Genomic DNA, 18,989 nt, shown 5'->3' on the forward strand with positions numbered 1-18,989 from the left:
ATGTCACTTAAATTTTGCTCGTTTTTCTAGTAAATGATAGGCGGGGAAAAATACATAATTCCAATTAAAACAACATACATTTTCATTTAGAATAGCATGTTGATACAATAAAATAATCCAAAACTCTTCACAGGGCTAATACAAATTCAATTGGTCTCTTAATTATGTGGGAAGTATTAGGACAAATGATCAAAAGGCTGGTCAGAGCTTCCAAGGGATATCATAGATGGAAAGATTTGGGGGAGGGAAATTCCGAGCTAGGGACCCCACAGAGTTGAAAGCATGGGTGGTGAAGTTAGAGTGATTACATCTACTGCAGTTCAAGAGGTCAGATTTGGAGATGTGTTCGGGGTGGGCCAAAGATACCAGAGCTCCTCTAATATCTTTGTGGTGGGCTGAAGAAAGGTCTCGACCCGAAACGTCACCCATTCCTCTCCAGAGATGCTTGCTGCCTGTCCCGCTGAGTTACTCCAGCTTTTTGTGTCTATCTTGGGGGCGGGCAGTTGGTTTGCAGGCCTGGAAGGGATTGCAAAAAAACAAGGAGGGATGAGATCATTTGGATTTATAAAGAAAATACTTAAACGTTTTAAACTGACGGCATTGCTTAACCAAAACAATTGCAGGTCTACAATACAACCTCAAATGTAATGGGTTGAATGGACGTGGAGAAGTTAGAACGGGGCAAGTTTTGAATGATCTAATTCATGACCAATAGAATTTGGAAGGCCACTACAAACGTTGTAATTGTTTGGGTCCGACTAGTATAACCTGACCTGAATAAAATCTGGGGTTACACAAAAAAGCTGGAGAAACTCAGCGGGTGCAGCAGCATCTAGTGGAGCGATGGAAATAGGTAACGTTTCGGGCCGAAACCCTTGAAGGGTTTCGGCCCGAAACGTTGCCTATTTCCTTCGCTCCATAGATGCTGCTGCACCCGCTGAGTTTCTCCAGCTTTTTTGTGTAACCTTCGATTCTCCAGCATCTGCAGTTCCCTCTTAAACACTGAATAAAATCTGTATTGGATTGCTAATGAATGTATTCAGTCATTTTCGTTCATGTGTTTCAATTGCATTCCTACAGTCCCACTCCCAGACAGAAGGAAGCGCTCCTCGTTTCGGAGAAGCTGCGTTTTTTTGTTGCAGCAAACAGCCGCTCTCCTCATGGATAAGAGATCGAACGCTCTTGTTCGTGGCTGGAGATTTTTATTCAGTGGACTGCAGTGACCAAACCCCCCTCTCAAATCCTGCAGGTTTAAACCTCTGCATGAATCTGAGAAGAACGTGGAACGTGAATATTTGAAGTGGGGACAACAGGACGAGGGACTTGCACAAAGGAAATTGTGTATTCCACTAAACAAGGAAGGGAAACAAGACGCTGGGGAAAAGATTGGTTAAAAAAAAAAAGTTTCTGGACTTGAACAAAAAAAAATGTCGGTTTTGTGCAAGTTTGCTGGAACCGGAAAGGGTATGATGGAGTTTTCTGCCATGTGAAGTTGAATAGAATCCAGAAACGGCGATTTAAACTCCAAAAACTTTCTTTAAAAACAAAATCTGCCCTTTGGTAAACTTCTTATTGCTTAAAAATTCTCCTTTGTTTCAATCGAGAAAGGGATTTGCCCTGGACAAGATCTACAAACCCTGAGGATTCCATGCTGCTCATAAAGATTTAAATATTTGCTAAAACAGAAGGCAGAGAATACATTGGATGACTTGCTGTTCCTGGTCCCGTTTACTCGCGAATCACTCGATCACTGAAGGGAAAGAAGAATTACCGAAATACTGCAATTTCAGGGGCCCTCCTCGCCTTCACCCTGTGGTCTGATCGATTTCTGGATGATATCAACCTCGTTTAGAAGAAAAAAACGACATTGATTTCAACACATCTGTGCTTCCCTAAAATAACATTTTTTGTTGAAAAACACCGAAAGCTTTCGTTATTGTGTGTTTGTCGACAACGCCTGTCCTTTCAAGCAAAACCTTCCATATAAATACCGATCTAGATTTGTGTAGCCGCATTGGGTGGACTGTAATGGAATTCGCCTGGTGTGGGATTGCAACATGCTGAGCTTTGATACAAAGACGCGCAGCCATACATTCTCCACGCACTCCTCTCTCTATCTTTTCCTGCTCCTTGCACCATATGAAAGCCTTTGAATTATTTTCCAGCCTACACATTAATCCCCCTCGCCCCCTCCTTGTTTGAAAGACCTTGCGGACTGTACTCTGGAGATTTGGTGCAGTCAGTGTCTCTCTCTCTCTCTCCCGCTTCCTATTTATACATGCATGATATCCTCCTTTCCTCCCCACCGCCAGTTTCCGTCTCGATTGTGTGTGTCTATTGCGTGGTTTCGATCTCCACCCAAACGTCTTCGTGCTTATGGATTGACCGAAAGAGGGGAGGACATCGCCTGCAAGAAGATTAGCATCTGGCGACTGCGTTTCCAATTCCTTCTGGCGGAAGATTAACACATTTCTACACGAACAGTCATGACATCGCCTGCTAAATTCAAGAAGGACAAGGAAATTATTACCGAGTACGAAACCCAAGTCAAGGGTAGGTTGATGTCCATATCTGTTTTATTCAGCATTGTGTGTGGAGCAGAGTTCTGGTATATAAAACAATGTTGGCAGTCTAGGTCGTCGCAGGGCCGGCGATGCAATCTGGGTTGCTGCCATCCAGTTTGTTGAGATTTTATTGTGGAATAATCAAGGAAATTAATATTGACATTATTTGTTAATATTCGACAACATAGAAGATACGTGGACCATCTATCTGTAAGCGACAGTATGACAGGGTTCAGTTGCAATTCCTGTCTGTTTTATCTCAGTCAGGCATATAAATAATTCTGTAATTATGTATTAGCAAAAAAGACACACATTCGTGTTGAAATAATGAATTTGGAATGATTTTGTTCATATGAGGGTAGATGTGCTTTAGGTTTTTGATGTGGTGAAAATCTTAATTGTATGAGGGGGGGAGGGGAAGACAATACTGGGTCCTGCAGCAAGGGATTAAATATCAAGTTACTTCAGTGGTAGGTTAGAGCCAAATAGGTGTTTTCGTAGCAAGCAAGTAGACCAGTTTGCACCAATCCAACATGGGACATCTCTCAAATCTGGTTCTTCCAGTAATGTTCAGTACCTTCAAGGAACATTACCCAATCATGGGTTTGGTCCTCAGTCAGTGTGGACTTCATTCAGAGCAACAGGTGTGATATTACAGCGTCCCAATGTGTTGACTAGCCACTACCAACCGTTTTCTATCTGTTGGCCCGCCACTGACTCCTGCAGGAATGTACCAATTGATGTTAGATGAGGCTGGATCATTCCTTGCCATGAAAATCAAGTGGCCTTCCAAAACTTGGTGCCTTGAACTTGTGTTTAAAAACAAAAGCATATATATGGTCTGTAGGAGATTCTCAACCCGAAACGTCACCCATTCCTTCAGCGGGTGATGCTGCCTGTCCCGCTGAGTTTCTCCAGCATTTTGTGTCTTATCTTCGGTGTAAACCAGCATCTGCAGTTCCTTCGTACAAGATACAAGATACACTATACATTAAAGTATTGGGAATGGGATGGGGCTGAGGAAGGAGTGGCGGGATCTTCTAAAAGTTGGACCCCAAATATTTGTGGGATGAAATTGGTCCTGGGCAGAGACCTGAACCAAACACAAGCTGAAAAGCAGACTATTTTAATTTCCACTACATTTAGATTTAATGGGAGAAATATTGTAAAACGAGCCGCTGATTTTGCCAGTTTTTCTATATTAGTGTACACAACCACTTTCCTTTCCAACTTGTATGAGGGTGGTGGTGGTGGTGGGGGAGAGGATGTGCGGAGGCACAGGCAAGTGTTCTCTGTGTGTCTGGATGCAACACAGGGGTAAGGGTGTACAGAACAGAACTAGATGTGTGAATGTAGAGCTTTTCATTCTCTGAGGTGCAGGATTGTGTGTACAATTCTTGTCAGAAATAAACATTGCATGGATTTTAAATCCTGATCAATTCTGATCTCTGATTTACTTATGCCTGAGGCAGGACATGATCTGCAGAAAAGTGCTGTACATTCTGAAGATCAAGGCATAGATAGACGTGGAAAGGATGTTTCCACTGGTGGAACTCTAGGACCAGAGGTCATAGCCTCATAATTAATGTGCGTTCTTTTAGAAAAGAAGTGAGGAGGAACTTCTATAGTTAGGGAGTAGTTAATCTGTGGAACTCATTGCCACAGAAGGCCATGGAGTCGTAGTCAGTGGATATTTTTAAGTCAGAGATAGACAAATTCTTGATTAGAACGGGTCCAGGGTTATGGGCAAGAAAATGGGATTAGGAGGTAGAAATCAGCCATGATTGAATGGTGGAGTAGACTCGGTGGGCCGAATGGCATAATTCTGATTCTATAACTTGTGAATGTCGCTGGTATCAAAAGTTCACTCAAGGGGTTGAGAGTGTTGAACCCATATCATTCAACCCCCAATCCCCCCACCCCCCCCCCCCCCCCCCCACCCCATCTGTTTTTTTCCCCTTTCCCTTTCATTTCCTTAACAAAGCAAATTGTGGTTTCCAATTTTATCTCTTAGTGCCTTGCGTTTGGAGATTAATGCTTCAGTGATGATCTACATTATACACACAGATAAATGTTATTCTCCATATCTTAACGATTTCAGAAATATTTGTACCATGCTTTGAAATCTGTTATGAGTCTCTGCATTAAATCTACAATAGTTATAGTTTGTCATGAATTTTTGTTTTCTCCTATGGATTACATGGTATTATACTCTAGGAACAAACCCAGTTCCATTGGAAAGAGAGCCAAACGCTAGTGGCCCCAAGTATATGTACAGTAAACCCTCGTGATCACGGGGGAAGGGGGAGTGGTGTATGCTATTGCCGATCGCCTGCTATATCTGAAATCTGTTATAAATGGTCCATTAAAACAAGGGTTTACTATACTTTTGAAAAATTATTGGCACATCCTAATTGATCCTAAAGCAAAATCATTTCATTGGTACACTTAGACTAGAAAGGGAAAGGAGCACTGTAGGACTTTGGTCAGGCTGCATTTGGAGTATTGAGCGTAGTTCTGGCCGCCCCATATAGGAAAGATGCGGAGGCGTTGGAGAGGGTGCGGACGAGGTGTACCAGAAAGCTCCCGGGATTAGAGGGTTTCAACTGCAGGGAAAGGTTGGACACATGGATGGTTTTCTCTGGAATGTCAGAGGTTGAGGGGAAACTTGATAGAAGTGTATAAACGTTTTATAAGTGTATAAAGTGTATAACGTTTTTTTCCCTTCCACTATTTATTATGTAAAAGAATATGTGTGTTATGATTGTGTTTATAATTTGTTTGGTTGTTTTGTTGTTTGTCTTTTGCACAAAAGTCCGCGAGCATTGCCACTTTCATTTCACTGTACATCTCGTATGTGTATGTGACAAATAAACTTGACTTGACTAAAATGATGAGAGACATAGATAGGGTAGACAGTCAGAACCTTATTCCCAGGATGGAAACGCCCAACACTAGAGGGCATAGCTATAAGGCGAGAGGGGGAATGTTTAATGGAGATGCGTGGGGCAGGTTTATTTACAGGGAGAGTAGTGGGGGCCTGGAACGCATTGCAAGGGGTGGTGGTGGAGGCAGATAGGATAGTGGCGTTTAAAAGACTTTTAGACAGGCATGGGAAAGTGCAAGGAATGGTGGGATATGGATCATATTTAGATGATATCAGTTTAATTCGGCATCATGTTTGGTATAAATATTGTTCCTTTGCTTTACTGTTCTATGGTCTATGAAGAAAAATTTGCTTTAGTCAACAGCAGGGTGGAAGCTTAATTTTCAACAAGCCAAAATACTGAGCCTTCCTGCTTTGTGCCGTACCCAGTTTAAATTAGTTGTGGATCAAACTTAATGATCTATTCTTTTAGCAAAAGAAGGATTGAGGTTGGAATTGTACATGTGTAGGTAGGAACTGCAGATGCTGGTTTAAACCGAAGATAGCTGGAGTAACTCAGCGGGACAGGCAGCAACTCTAGAGAGAAGGAAATAGGGAAATGGGTCAATGTTTCGGGTCGAGACCCTTCTTCAGACCCGACCCGACCCGAAACATCACCCATTCCTTCTCTTGAGTGATGCTACCCATCCTGTTGAGTTACTCCAGCTTGGGAATTGTACATTGTTGAATCACCAAGTCTGGGAACAGCTGAGACTTTCCGAGGGCAGAGATACAAAATGGAGGAGATCCACCAAATCCTTGTTGGTTCGTTATTTTACTTCTTGCCCCGAAACAGCCTTGGCATTTTATCATTGGTGATAATACTGGATAAATAAATAGAGAGAAAATTACAGCATTTCTGGGTATAAAGAGAAGCAATGGAATAAACTATATAATATTTTTTTTAATAGTTTTTAAATAGATGACACAAACATGGTTGGGCAAATAGCCTAGTTGCCAAAAGATTCTACTGCGTACTTCTACAGAGCCACGATTTCCATAGGCAACCAGTTAAATAAAGTGTTTTTTTAATTGCAATTTTTTCAAGTGTCAGCATTTTTGCTGGGCATGGTGTTGCATAGTTTATCTAAACGCATGGTAACTTAATTATAATGTAATGCAAAAGATCTTGCGGAATGTATCGGATTCAATAGTGTTTGCTGATTTCTGTGAGAGGTAAAGAATTCTCATTATGTTTGGACATGTTATACCAGGATTGATGAGTTGTGAATTTACCGCTGGGACTGAACCATGAAAAAAATGGCCAAACTATTTCGAGATAATGCTCATAATAGATTTAGATTTGGCATGGAAAAGATAAATTTAGACGAGGTGCAATAATTTTAAATTGGGGTAAGGCCAACTTTACTTTACTGAAATATGAACTAATAAATAAAAATTGGGAACAGCTTTTTCCAGGAAAAATCAATATCAGGGCAACGGAAGCCATTCAGAGATGAGATGATGAAGATTTGAACCAAATAAGAGAAAAGGGGGAAATTTCCAAACCTAGGTCCCTGTGGATATCAAAGAACAAACAAGATGGGGTGTCTGACAAAGAGTCTCTACCCAAAACATCACCAATTCCTTCTCTCCCGAGATGCTGCCTGTCCCTCTGAGTTACGCCAACATTTGTGTTTATCTTGGCTTTATCTTGGGTTAAAGCTGAACTGAAAGCCCAGAGATTCAGTGGTGAAATTAGGAAAGCAAAACAGTGCATGTACTCTACATGTGAGACCAAGCGCAGGCTCGGCGATCGCATAACTGAATACCTCCGCTCAGTCTGCCTCAACCTACCTGATCTCCCAGTTGCTCAGCACTTTAACTCCCCCTCCTATTCCCAATCTGACCTTTCTGTCCTGGGCCTCCTCCATTGTCAGAGTGAGGCCCAGCGCAAATTGGAGGAACAGCATCTCATATTTCGCTTGGGCAGCTTACACCCAAGCGGTATGAACATTGACTTCTCTAACTTCAAATAGCCCTTGCTTTCCCTCTCTCTCCATCCCTTCCCTCTTCCCAGTTTTCCCACCAGCCTTACTGTCTCCGACTACATTCAATCTCTGTCCTGCCCACTCCCCTGACATCAGTCTGAAGAAGAGTCCCGACCCGAAACGTCACCCATTCCTTCTCTCCAGAGATGCTGCCTGTCCTGTTACTCCAGCATTTTGTGTCTTCCTTCGATTTAAACCAGCATCTGCAGTTCTTTCCTATACTCTGAAGTTCCACAACATTCCCCAGGGCCCCACCATTTCTATTCTCTCTCTAGTTAACCTCTTTCCCTTCATGTGCTAATCTCTTGTCTCCTTTTTGCTCTCAACCTTTAGTGATTTCCTTCTTAAGTATGCTCGTCAATCCCCCTAAACCTCTCCAGGGAAAACCGTGATCCCAGCGGCCTATAGATGGCCCATGTCTCCTTTTTCCTGACCAGAATCTCAATTTCTCTGTTATTCAGACTTCCTGGTTCCCATTTGCTTTGCCCTTCATTCTAACAGCAACATGCATGCCTTGAACTTTCATTACCACTCTTTTAAAAGCATCCCAATTTCCAGATGTCCCTTTGCCCACAAACAACCTACTCCAATCAACTTCAGCAAGTTCCTATCAAAGCTGGCTTTGCCCAATTCAGAACTTTAACTTGTGGGACCACCCTCTCCTTATCCATAACTATTTTATTGCTAAGATAGCCACAGAATGCTGGAGTAACTCAGCTGGGCAGGCAGCATCTCTGGAGAGAAGGAATGGGTGACGTTTTGGGTCATCTGAATGCATCCTACCCCGCACAATACTCTCTAGTGACATTCTGACCACATATGTTAGGCTCTCTGGCTTGTGGTTCCCAGGGTTTCCCTGGAAGCCCTTCTTGAACAGAGACACAACATTCGCCACCCCCTGGTCTTCTGGCACTTCACCTGCAATTAATGATGACACGTAAATCTCAACTAGGGAACCCGCAATTTCCTCTGTAGCTGCCCACTATCCTCGGATATATCTGACCTGATTGGATATATCTTACCGCTATCATTTCATAAGATCATATGTGATAGCAGTAGAATTAGGCCATTCGGCCCATCAAATCTACTCTGCCATTCAATTCATCTCTCCTTCCTAACCCCATTCTCCTGCCTTCTCCGCATAACATCTGACATCCGTTTCTGCTTTCTCCATCAGCCCTGGTTGTGCAGGAACCAGCACACTCTGTGTAATCTCAACCTCCCGAGTAAACAATTCAAGTTTGTCCAACCTCCCCTTATGGCTCATGTTGTCATGCAGCTTTATGAGAACATAACTTCCTGACTCCAGTACTAAATGCTCCCACTGCTGAACACAAGCTCGCCTTCTTTAAAACTCCAAAACCCCGACATCCTTCCTGTAATGTGGCCACCTGAACTGCACACCATACTGCAGTTTCTCTTGCCTGGCATTTTCACTGGTTTAATGGATAGTCGGGGTACTGGACTGGAGTTTCAACCTGTACGGCCCTTTATCAGTCAAACCAAAGAATATAAGAAAAGTATTTGAGCTGCACATGCATCAGTTAATCTATCAGTGGAGAATTATTTAGTTTTGTGGCCCCTATACTGTAGAACAATTTATTAATAGCGTTGGAGAGTATACAGAGGAAATTTACTACCAGAATATTGCCTGGGTTAGAGTGTATTAGTTCCAAGGAGAGGTTGGACAGATGTGGATTGATTTCTCTGGAGTGCCAGATGTTGAGGGGAGACCACGTAATTTGTGAGCTGCACTGCTGGGGTCAGACCCATGTTACCAGGGTAGAGAATCAATGAATTAAAGTCTGAAGCCGGGTCTCGTCCCGAAATGTCACCCATTCCTTCTCCCCAGAGATGCTGCCTGTCTTGCTGAGTTACTCCAGTATTTTGTGTCTATCTAGAGAATCAAAGACTGGTGGGCATAGATTTAAGATGAAGGGGACAAAGTTAGGGAAAAATGCGGGGCAAGTTCTTTTACACTGAGGGTGGTGGGTACCTGGAACGCGCTGACAGAGGTGATGGGGCAGATAGATACGATAATGGTGTTTAAGAGACTTTTACACAGGCGCATGTAAATGTCACCCAAAATGTCACCCACTCGCTCCAGAGATGCTGCCTGTCCCACTGAGTTACTCCAGCATTTGTGTCTATCTTCTGTGTAAACCAGCATCTGCGGTTCCTTCCTACACTACCCTTCTGCTTTCTACTAGAACGTGGCTAAAGCTAGAAATATCTAATGATGAGATTTATTACGCTGGGCTTGCTTTCTTTAGAATAAAGGAAGCTAAGGGGAAATTTTATTGAGACGTTCAGAATTATGAGAACTTTAAAAGGATGCGGAGGAAGTGCTTATTTCTCTTGTGGATGCGTGACACAGATTTAAATTAATTGGGGGAAATATTAGAAGCAAGTTGAGGAAAAAGAATGGTAAAGGTATGCTGGAGGTGGAAACATTTTTTGGACCAGTGACCTCATAGAACCTCCTAGGACCACGTGTCGACCATGCTGCGAGTTTGAGTCGAGAGCAAACTCTTCTAAACTCGCAGATTAGGACGCCACAGTGGGACAGCCGCTTTACGGGAAGAGGGTGGAGGCTTTGGAGAAGGTTTAGAGGAGGTTTACCAGAATGCTGCCAGGATTAGACTGTTTTAGCTGCAGGGAGAGAATGGATGGACTTGGATTGTTTTCTCTGGAACATCGGAGGTTAAGGACAGACTTGATAGAAGTATATAAAATGATGACAGGCATAGATAGGGTAGACAGCCAGAGCCTTTTCCTCAAGGTGGAAATATACAACATTAGAGGGTACAATTATACGGTGAGAGGCGGAAGGTTTAATGGAGATGGGATATGTTTTAATGGGATATGTTTCTAAACAGGAGGTGGTGCCGACCGGGATCAGCAGGGGTGGCGGTGGAGGCAGATATGATAGCGGTGTTTAAGAGGCGTTTTGATAGGCACGTGGAAGTGCAGGGGATGGAGGAATATGGATCGGATATAGGCAGATGGGCATCATGTTCGGCCTACACATTGTGGGCTGAAGGGCCCGTTCTATACTGTTCTATGTTCTTTGTTAAATGTATCAATTGTGGGCAGTGGATGCACAATACATTGAAGGCATATTTCTCAGCATGTATGTCTGTGTGTGTGACTGACTGGAGCCATGTTCCATTCTCAGCTACTAACCAATTAAATGTTTTACTAAACTGAGGTTTATTCAAAAAAACTCTCTGCTACCGCCCACTCTTGTCAACAGATGCCCCAGCTTCCAGGTTCCCTGGAAATATGTTGCTGCTTCTGATCTGTAACAATTCCTAGATTCCAGGAGGTGTACCCCCTGTGGCTTAGGCCTTGTTCAGAATAATTGAGAACATTTTTCCATTGAGGCTCCAATAATTCAAGAATGGTCATGGTCTTTCTGCCTTATTATCGCAACGTCTGGTTTTGTGTACAGAAAGGTAAAAACAGTGAATGAATGTTGCTCTAATATATTTATACTCGACCTTGTGTTTAGATTTAACTGCAGGGATAATTGCTGTGTTTAGTAAACTCATACAGTTCATTTTCATTTTTTTTTTTCACCTGGTGTAAAAGCAAAGTTTATTTAGTCATTTTATTTAGTAACAATCCAATTATTGGCTGCTAGAGGGAGGTGCTTTGGAGCTGAAACTAACTTTGAATTAACAGGCATAAATCGTGTAAGAAGGAACTGCAGATGCTGGTTTACACCAAAGATAAACACAACATGCTGGAGTAACACAGGCAGCACCTCTGGAGAAAAAGAATAGGTAACGTTTTGGGTCAAGACCCTTCACATCTGATGACCCTTCACATCTGATGACCCTTCACATCTGATGACCCTTCACATCTGGTGACCCTTCACCCGATGACCCTTCATCTGATGAAGGGTCTTGACCTGCAAAGCTACCTATTCCTTTTCTCCAGGCATAAACTGTTATCAGTTTCTTCCTGCTGTGTAGATCTGGATGTTTAATGCATTTTCAAAGTAGAGACATTGCATTAGAACATGTTGGTTGTTATTAAGAGTGCTTCAGGAATGGTGGATTAGACTTTCACCCATGTAAACAAATATTGGAACTGATTGCTAAATCAGATGACGCCGCCTAACTCACTGAGTTACTCCAGCACCTATTGTCCTTTTGTGTTTTAGCCAACATCTTCAGTTCTTTGTTTGTATATTTTCACTGCTCCACTGTGAAATCTCCTCAAGGTATGCTTACTTTGAAGAGGTTTCCCTTCTCTCTCCGGGTTCTGAGACGCCCTCTCTCACTGCCCGACACCCCCCCCCCCCTTCTGTGAATTATTTTGCTCCACAGCTAACTCTGTTTTGCCTTCCCCCTTTTCTAGTTTTCTTCTCTCCACCCCCCACAATCAGTCTGAAACAGGGTCTCAACCCGAAACGCCGCCCAATGCACGTTCTCCATGGTTGCCTGCCGCACTGAGTTACCCCAGCACTTTGTGTCCTTTTGTGCATTACCCAGCATCTGCAGTTCTTTGCTTCTAAAGTGTATTTCCTCTTGAGGGCAACCCGTCATCTTGACACAATTCCTGTTAGAGAAACAAAAATGTTTATTTACTGTCAATTGCTAATAAATCTTAAGCTTGACCAGCAAGGCCATAGGATTGCATTGGTTGGAAATAGAAGGGAGAGAGAGAGCGAGTACTCTTTTCCAAACTTGCATTAAAGAGCCATCATCTATGGGCTGCTGCAGAAGGAGATGTCACTCTCCCATTGATTAGACTCTTCCTAATTAGGGCTCACATAATGCTGAAAATTGTAAGTTATCCAGCCTTAGTATAGAAATATTTTGGCATAATGAGCATAAATGTTACCAAATGGCGAAGGAAGTACCTTCTGGCTGTTTTGTATAGTGCGGAGGAGTGAATCTTAAATTTAGATATACCATAGGCGGCTCAGTATCATAGAGCAGCTACCCTACAGCGCCAGAGACGCAGGATTGATCCTGACTACGGGTGCTACCTGTACGGAGTTTGTACGTTCTCCCTGTGACTGCGTGGGTTTTCTCCGGGTGCTCCAGTTTCCTCCCACACTCCAAGGACGTACAGGCTTGTAGGTTAATTGGCTTTAGTTACATTGTAGATTGTATCTAATGTGTTGGATAGTGCTAGTGTATGGGGTGATTACTGCTTGATGCAGTCTCGGTGGGCCAAGGCTCCTGTTTCCGCACTTTATCTCTAAAGTATTGTCAGTAAAATGATGAAAGACAGGCGTGACTGGAAATCTACACAGGATGGCAGTCAATTTCAAATGGAATTTGGGATCCGGCAACCTTCAGTGGATCACATTATCTAGTCAATGATTGAATAAGAAAGAACTCGGAGGACAACTGGAATTTCATTCTGCACCCTTTGCGGTAACATCAAAAATTGGAGAAGTTCTGGCCAATATATTCCGTTACATCTCTTTTTTTTCCATCATCTTCCCTCTTGAATTCATGCACTCGCACAAGGATTTCTATGGCTATTTCTTCACACTTGTAAGATTTCCGACACAGTCATTCTAAACCTTTTGCACAAGCTTTCTTTTCACTGTCTTCAATAGTTTATCTATAAATGGTTCATCTTTTTCACGATCAGCCATGATCACAATGAATGGCGGTGCTGGCTCGAAGGTCCGAATGGCCTCCTCCTGCACCTATTTTCTATGTTTCTATTTTCTAATTATGTTTTGGTGTTTCATTTAGTTTAGTTTCGAGATACAGAGATACAGAGCATTCAATGTGATCATGGCTGATCATCCCCATTCAGTACCCCGTTCCTGCCTTCTCCCCATATCTTTAAGAGCCCTATCTAACTCTCTCTTGAAAGCATGAAAACTAAATTAATAGTGTTGTCCTTTTGTGATAAAATAAACGCAACACAGCAGAAACTGTGTAGGAAGGAACAGCAGATGCAGGTTTAAAGTGAAGATAGACATGAAAAGCAAAGATGAACCATGAGATCCGCATTCTTCTGAAGACCAGATCCCGGGCATTCAGGGCTGGCGATGCAGAGGTCTACAAGAAGTCCAGATACGACCATGGTAAGGCCATCAAGACTTCTGCTCTAAGCTGGAGGATGAGACGGATGTTCGGCAACTGTGTCATGGCTTGAATGCCATCACCTCCTACAAGGCAAAATCAGGAGGCAGCTCAAACGACAGCGAAGCATCACTCCCTGACGAGCTCAACACGTTCTACGCACGTTTTGATCAAGAGAACACAGATGTGCCTTCCCGAGCCCCCATTCGCCGTGATGGCATTTTAGTCACAGTCATAAATCCTTCAGAGGGGTGAACCCTCGCAAAGCACCTGGACCTGATAGTATACCCGGTCGTGTTCTCAAAACCTGTGCAGACCAACTGTCTGGAGTTTTTGCGGATATTTTCAATCTCTCACGTCTGAGGTTACCACCTGCTTTAAAAGGGCATCAATAATACCGGTGCCCAAGAAGAGCAAGGTGACGTGCCTCAATGACTATCGACCATTGGCACTAACGTCTGTGATGATGAAGTGCTTTGAGAGGCTGATCATGGAGCAAATCAACTCCTACCTCGACAAAAACCTTGACCCACTGCAGTTCACTTACTGCCACGACAGATCAACGGTGGATGCGATCTCACTGGCCCTCCACTCCGCTCTGCACCACTTGGACAACAAAAACTCATATGTCAGGCTGTTATTCATAGACTACAGCTCGGCGTTTAATACCATCATCCCATTCAAGCTGGTTAGCAAGCTCTGCGCATCCTTCTGCAATTGGATCCTCGACTTCTTCATTCACGGACCACAGTCTGCCCGTATTGGTGGAAATATGTCATCCTCGATAACAATCAGCACGGGAGCACCTCAAGGCTGCGTGCTCAGCCCCCTGCTGTACTCACTCTATACTCATGACTGCTTAACCAGACATAGTGCAAACTCCATCATCAAGTTTGCCGACGACACCACTGTGGTTGGACGAATCACAGAGTCAGAGTATAGAAGTGAGATCGACCGGGAGGAGGTGGCTGATCTAGCACTCTGGTGCCAGGATAACAGCCTCCTCTTGAACATCAAAAAAACGAAGGAGCTGATCATGGACTTTAGGAGGGCACATCATCCGAGGACGTACACTCCATTGAGGATAAATGGGGATCCTGTGGATAGGGTGAACTGTTTTAAATATCTGGGAGTCCACATCTCTGAGGATATGACATGGTCATCACACGCCTCAGCACTGGTGAGTAAGGCAAGGCAGCGCCTTTACCACCTCAGGCAATTGAGGAAATTCAGAGTGTCTCCGAGGATCCTCCAGTGCTTCTACGCAGCGGAGGTGGAAAGCATCTTGTCCGGGAACATTACCATCTGGTTTGGGAATTGCTCTGCCAAGGACAAGAAGGCTCTGCAGAGAGTAGTGCGTTCGGCCGAACAAACGCACTATGGGAACTTCACTCGCCCCCCTGCAGGAACTATACAACAGGAGGTGCAACTCCAGAGCAAACAAAATCATGAGAGACCCCTTCCACCCCTGCAACGGACTGTTCCAGCTGCTACGGTCAGGCAAACGCCTCCGTTGCCATGCAGTGAGAACGGAGAGGTTGAGAAGGAGTTTCTTCCCAGAGGCAATTCGGACTGTAAACGCCCATCTCACCAGGGACTAACTCTACAGAACGTTTTTCCTTCTATTATTTATTATGTAAAAGAATATGTGTGTTATGATTGTGTTTATAATTTGTTTGGTTGTTTTGTTGTTTGTCTTTTGCACAAAAGTCCGCGAGCATTGCCACTTTCATTTCACTGCACATCTCGTATGTGTATGTGACAAATAAACTTGACTTGACTTGACTTGACTTGACTTGACCGATTGACCAAATGGTGCCAGCACAATAACCTGGCTCTCAACACCAGCAAAATCAAGGAACTGATTGTGGACTTTGGAAGGGGTAGGATAGGGACCCACAATCCCGTCTATAACGGGAAGATGGTGGAAAGGGTCAAGAACTTCAAATTCCTGAGGGTGCATATTTCCAAAGATCTTTCCTGGTCCCAGCACACTGATGCAATTCTAAGAAGGCACATCAGCGCCACTATTTCCTGAGATTACGGAGAGTCGGTATGTCAAGGAGGACTTGCTCGAGCTTCTACAGGTACATAGTAGAGAGCATGCTGACTGGCTGCATCGTGGCATGGTACGGCAACTTGAGCGGAAAAGAATGCATAAAGTTGTGACCACTGCCCAGTCCATCATCGGTTCTGACCTCCCCACCATTGAAGGGATCTATCGCAGTCGCTGCCTCAATAAGGCTGCCAACATCATCAAAGACCCACACCATCCTGGCCACACGCTCATCTCTCCGTTGCCATCGGGAAGAAGGTACAGGAGCCTGAAATCTGTAACGTCCAGGTTCAGGAACAGCTACTTCCCCACAGCCATCAGGCTATTAAACAAGACATCAAACATGCTCTGAGCAATAACAGTATTATTACTATTGCACTTTATCTGTTTATTGTGTGTTTGTGGTTTATGGTCTATAGACACACTCAACTTTATCTCCCATTCTGCATTATGTTTACATATTCTGTTGTGCTGCAGCAAGAAAGAATTTCATTGTCCTATCTGGGACACATGACAATAAAACTCTCTTGAATTTTGACTCTTGACACAAAAAACTGGAGCAACTCAGCGGGTCAGGCAACATCTCTGGAGAAAAAGAATCGGTGATGTTTCAAGACCCTTCTTCAGACTTAGTCTGAGTATTTCTTAGTCTGAGGAAGTGTCTCGACCCAAAACGTCACCTATTCCTTTTCTCCAGTGATACTGGCTGACCCGCCGAGCTACTCCAGCTTTTTGTGTCTACAGCAGAAAGTATTTCATGCATAAAACATCTGGATATAAGAGTGCATTTTTCTATAACTGATTGCATTGTAGTTACTCTTCTCTAACCATGAGATGGATGTACAGAACAGTTCCTTTTGAAAATGGACCAAATATCCTGTATTGATTCTCAAGTAATAGTGAGGTTTGTCTGCAGTGAGATTCTATCTATGGTCCTTGACTAGCATAATATTTATCAAAGTAATTCAATAAGAAATCTGAATATTAGATCTCCTGTAGTACGAAGGGAGTGATGCACTCTTGGAATTACTGTCTTTAGGATTTGCTGGAAGAGTCTAGGACCAGACGTTCAGTTTAGTTTAGTTTATTGTCCCATGTACCAAGGTACAGTGAAAAGCTTTTTTTTGCGTGCTAACCAGTCAGCGAAAAGACAATACATGACTACAATTGAGCCATATACAGTGTATAGGTACGCTGCTGTAATTTCTACATGGTGAAACCAAAATGTATAAAAATGGCCTTTAATAAAATCGGACAATGTGCACTTTAACCACATTTTCTTTTTCTATTACAAATCTCAAATTGTGGAGTACAGAGGCAAATAAATAAATGATGGGTTTTTGTCCCAAACATTATGGAGGGCACTACATGATAAGGGAATAACATTTAGTGCAAGGTAAGGCAAGCTTCAAAATAAAAAGGCATACCTTTAGAAAGGAGACGAGGAGGAATTTCTTTAGTCAGAGGGAGGTGAATCTGGATTTTGTTGTCTTTGTTGCCTTTTGTTTTAAGGCAGCGATTGACCGATACACGATTAGTATGGGTGTCAAAAGTTATGGGGTGAAGGCAGGAGAATGGGGTTGAGAGTGAAAGAAAGATCAGCCATGATTGAATGGTGCATTAGACACAATGGGCCGAATGGCCTACTTCTGCTCCTATGATATTTAGGAGATTGAGAGGGGATCTTATAGAAACTTACAAAATTCTTAAGGGGTTGGACAGGCTAGATGCAGGAAGATTGTTCCCGATGTTGGGGAAGTCCGGGACAAGGGGTCACAACTTAAGGATAAGGGGGAAATCCTTTAAAACTGAGATGAGAAGAACTTTTTTCACACAGAGAGTGGTGAATCTCTGGAACTCTCTGCCACAGAGGGTAGTTGAGGCCAGTTCATTGGCTATATTTAAGAGGGAGTTAGATGTGGCCCTTGTGGCTAAGGGGATCAGGGGGTATGGAGAGAAGGCAGGTACGGGATACTGATCAGTTGGATGATCAGCCATGATTATATTGAATGGCGGTGCAGGCTCGAAGGGCCGAATGGCCTACTCCTAATTTCTGTGTTTCTATGTTTCTATGATTTAAGAACATAACAGTTGAAAAGCACAATTGCTGTCCTGAGCTTCTGAAAGGTCCTATAAATCTGCTCGTCGTCTTTGTTCTTAAGCTGTTTTTTTGTCTAACATTTGAATATTTTGTTAGATGATCTTCTTTGCATATGTACAGATTTAAAAAAATACCCGTGATTTTTTTAGTCCATATTCTAAGAGGACAGTTGTTAAACTTGTTCTCCTTTTTTTTACGTCATCTGAGATTTCAGTCAAATCATAAGAGGATTGGAAGCTAATTGAGTCAAATAATTTAGTTCTGGTTCCTGTTCTGTTGTGCTCCAGATACAATGAAATAAATTGCTATCGCTTGTAATTGAAATGGGAATAAGAAATCAGTGCATTTTTGCCCAATGTCCCAGTGAGAGAGTCAAGGACTAGAGGTCATCGCCTCAGAATTAAAGGACATTCTATTAGGAAGGAGATGAGGAGAAATGTCTTTAGTTAGAGGGTGGTGAATCTGTGGAACTCCTTGTCACTGAAGGCTTTACCGGCCAAGTCAGTGGATATTTTTAAGGCAGAAATAGATAGATTCTTGATTAGTACAGGTGTCAGAGGTTATGGGGAGAAGGCAGGAGAATGGGGTTAGGAGGGAGAGATAGAACAGCCATGATTGAATGGCGGAGTAGACTTGGTGGGTCGAATAGCCTAATTCTACTATTCCTTATGACCTATTTTAAGGAACTATTTCTGAATGCCATAATGGCTGTAGTTCTTTGTTGCTGTGTTGATTGTCCAAGTTATTTCACATTTTTTTTATTCCGTTGACAATTTCCCTTCTACCAATTATTGAGTCGTGCTGTGGTAAGGTTCATGAGGTGAAGATAGCAAGATTGGCGTTAAAGTATTTAAGAGGGAACTGCAGATGCTGGAGAATCGAAGGTTACACAAAAAAGCTGGAGAAACTCAGCGGGTGCAGCAGCATCTATGGAGCGAAGGAAATAGGCAACGTTTCGGGCCGAAACCCAAGGGTTTCGGCCCGAAACGTTGCCTATTTCCTTCGCTCCATAGATGCTGCTGCACCCGCTGAGTTTCTCCAGCTTTTTTGTGTAACCTGCCGTTAAAGTATAATGGTCAAACAAGATATACAACTGTTCATGCAGGTAGTATTTGATTTTTAAGAACCTGTCTTGAACATATGGCTTTGTTGATCTGGCACCACATTTATGAACAACAATTGAACTTTCCATCTTCATCAAACTTGTGTCTTTAGTTCGTGGGCAAAACTATATGTTGTGATCCATCAAACCAGTTCATCACAATATGTTTACAAACTGGTTAATGTGC

At 43.1% G+C, this 18,989-nt stretch overlaps 1 protein-coding gene across 2 annotated transcripts in view; it reads left to right on the forward strand.

The window, feature by feature from the left end:
* Positions 1-1,064: 1,064 nt before the first annotated feature.
* srgap2 (SLIT-ROBO Rho GTPase activating protein 2) overlaps positions 1,065-18,989 on the forward strand; it is a 206,037-nt gene continuing 188,112 nt past the window's right edge. The window contains exon 1 of one of the 2 annotated variants that reach the window (XM_055654380.1): positions 1,065-2,553. In XM_055654380.1, coding sequence (XP_055510355.1) covers positions 2,487-2,553 — 67 coding nt within the window. In that variant the 5' untranslated portion in view covers positions 1,065-2,486. The remainder of the gene's footprint in view (positions 2,554-18,989) is intronic. The other variant, XM_055654379.1, reaches the window with a different exon arrangement.

This window comes from Leucoraja erinacea, chromosome 24, assembly GCF_028641065.1.
Source record: "Leucoraja erinacea ecotype New England chromosome 24, Leri_hhj_1, whole genome shotgun sequence".
Taxonomy (NCBI): Eukaryota; Metazoa; Chordata; class Chondrichthyes; order Rajiformes; family Rajidae; genus Leucoraja; species Leucoraja erinaceus.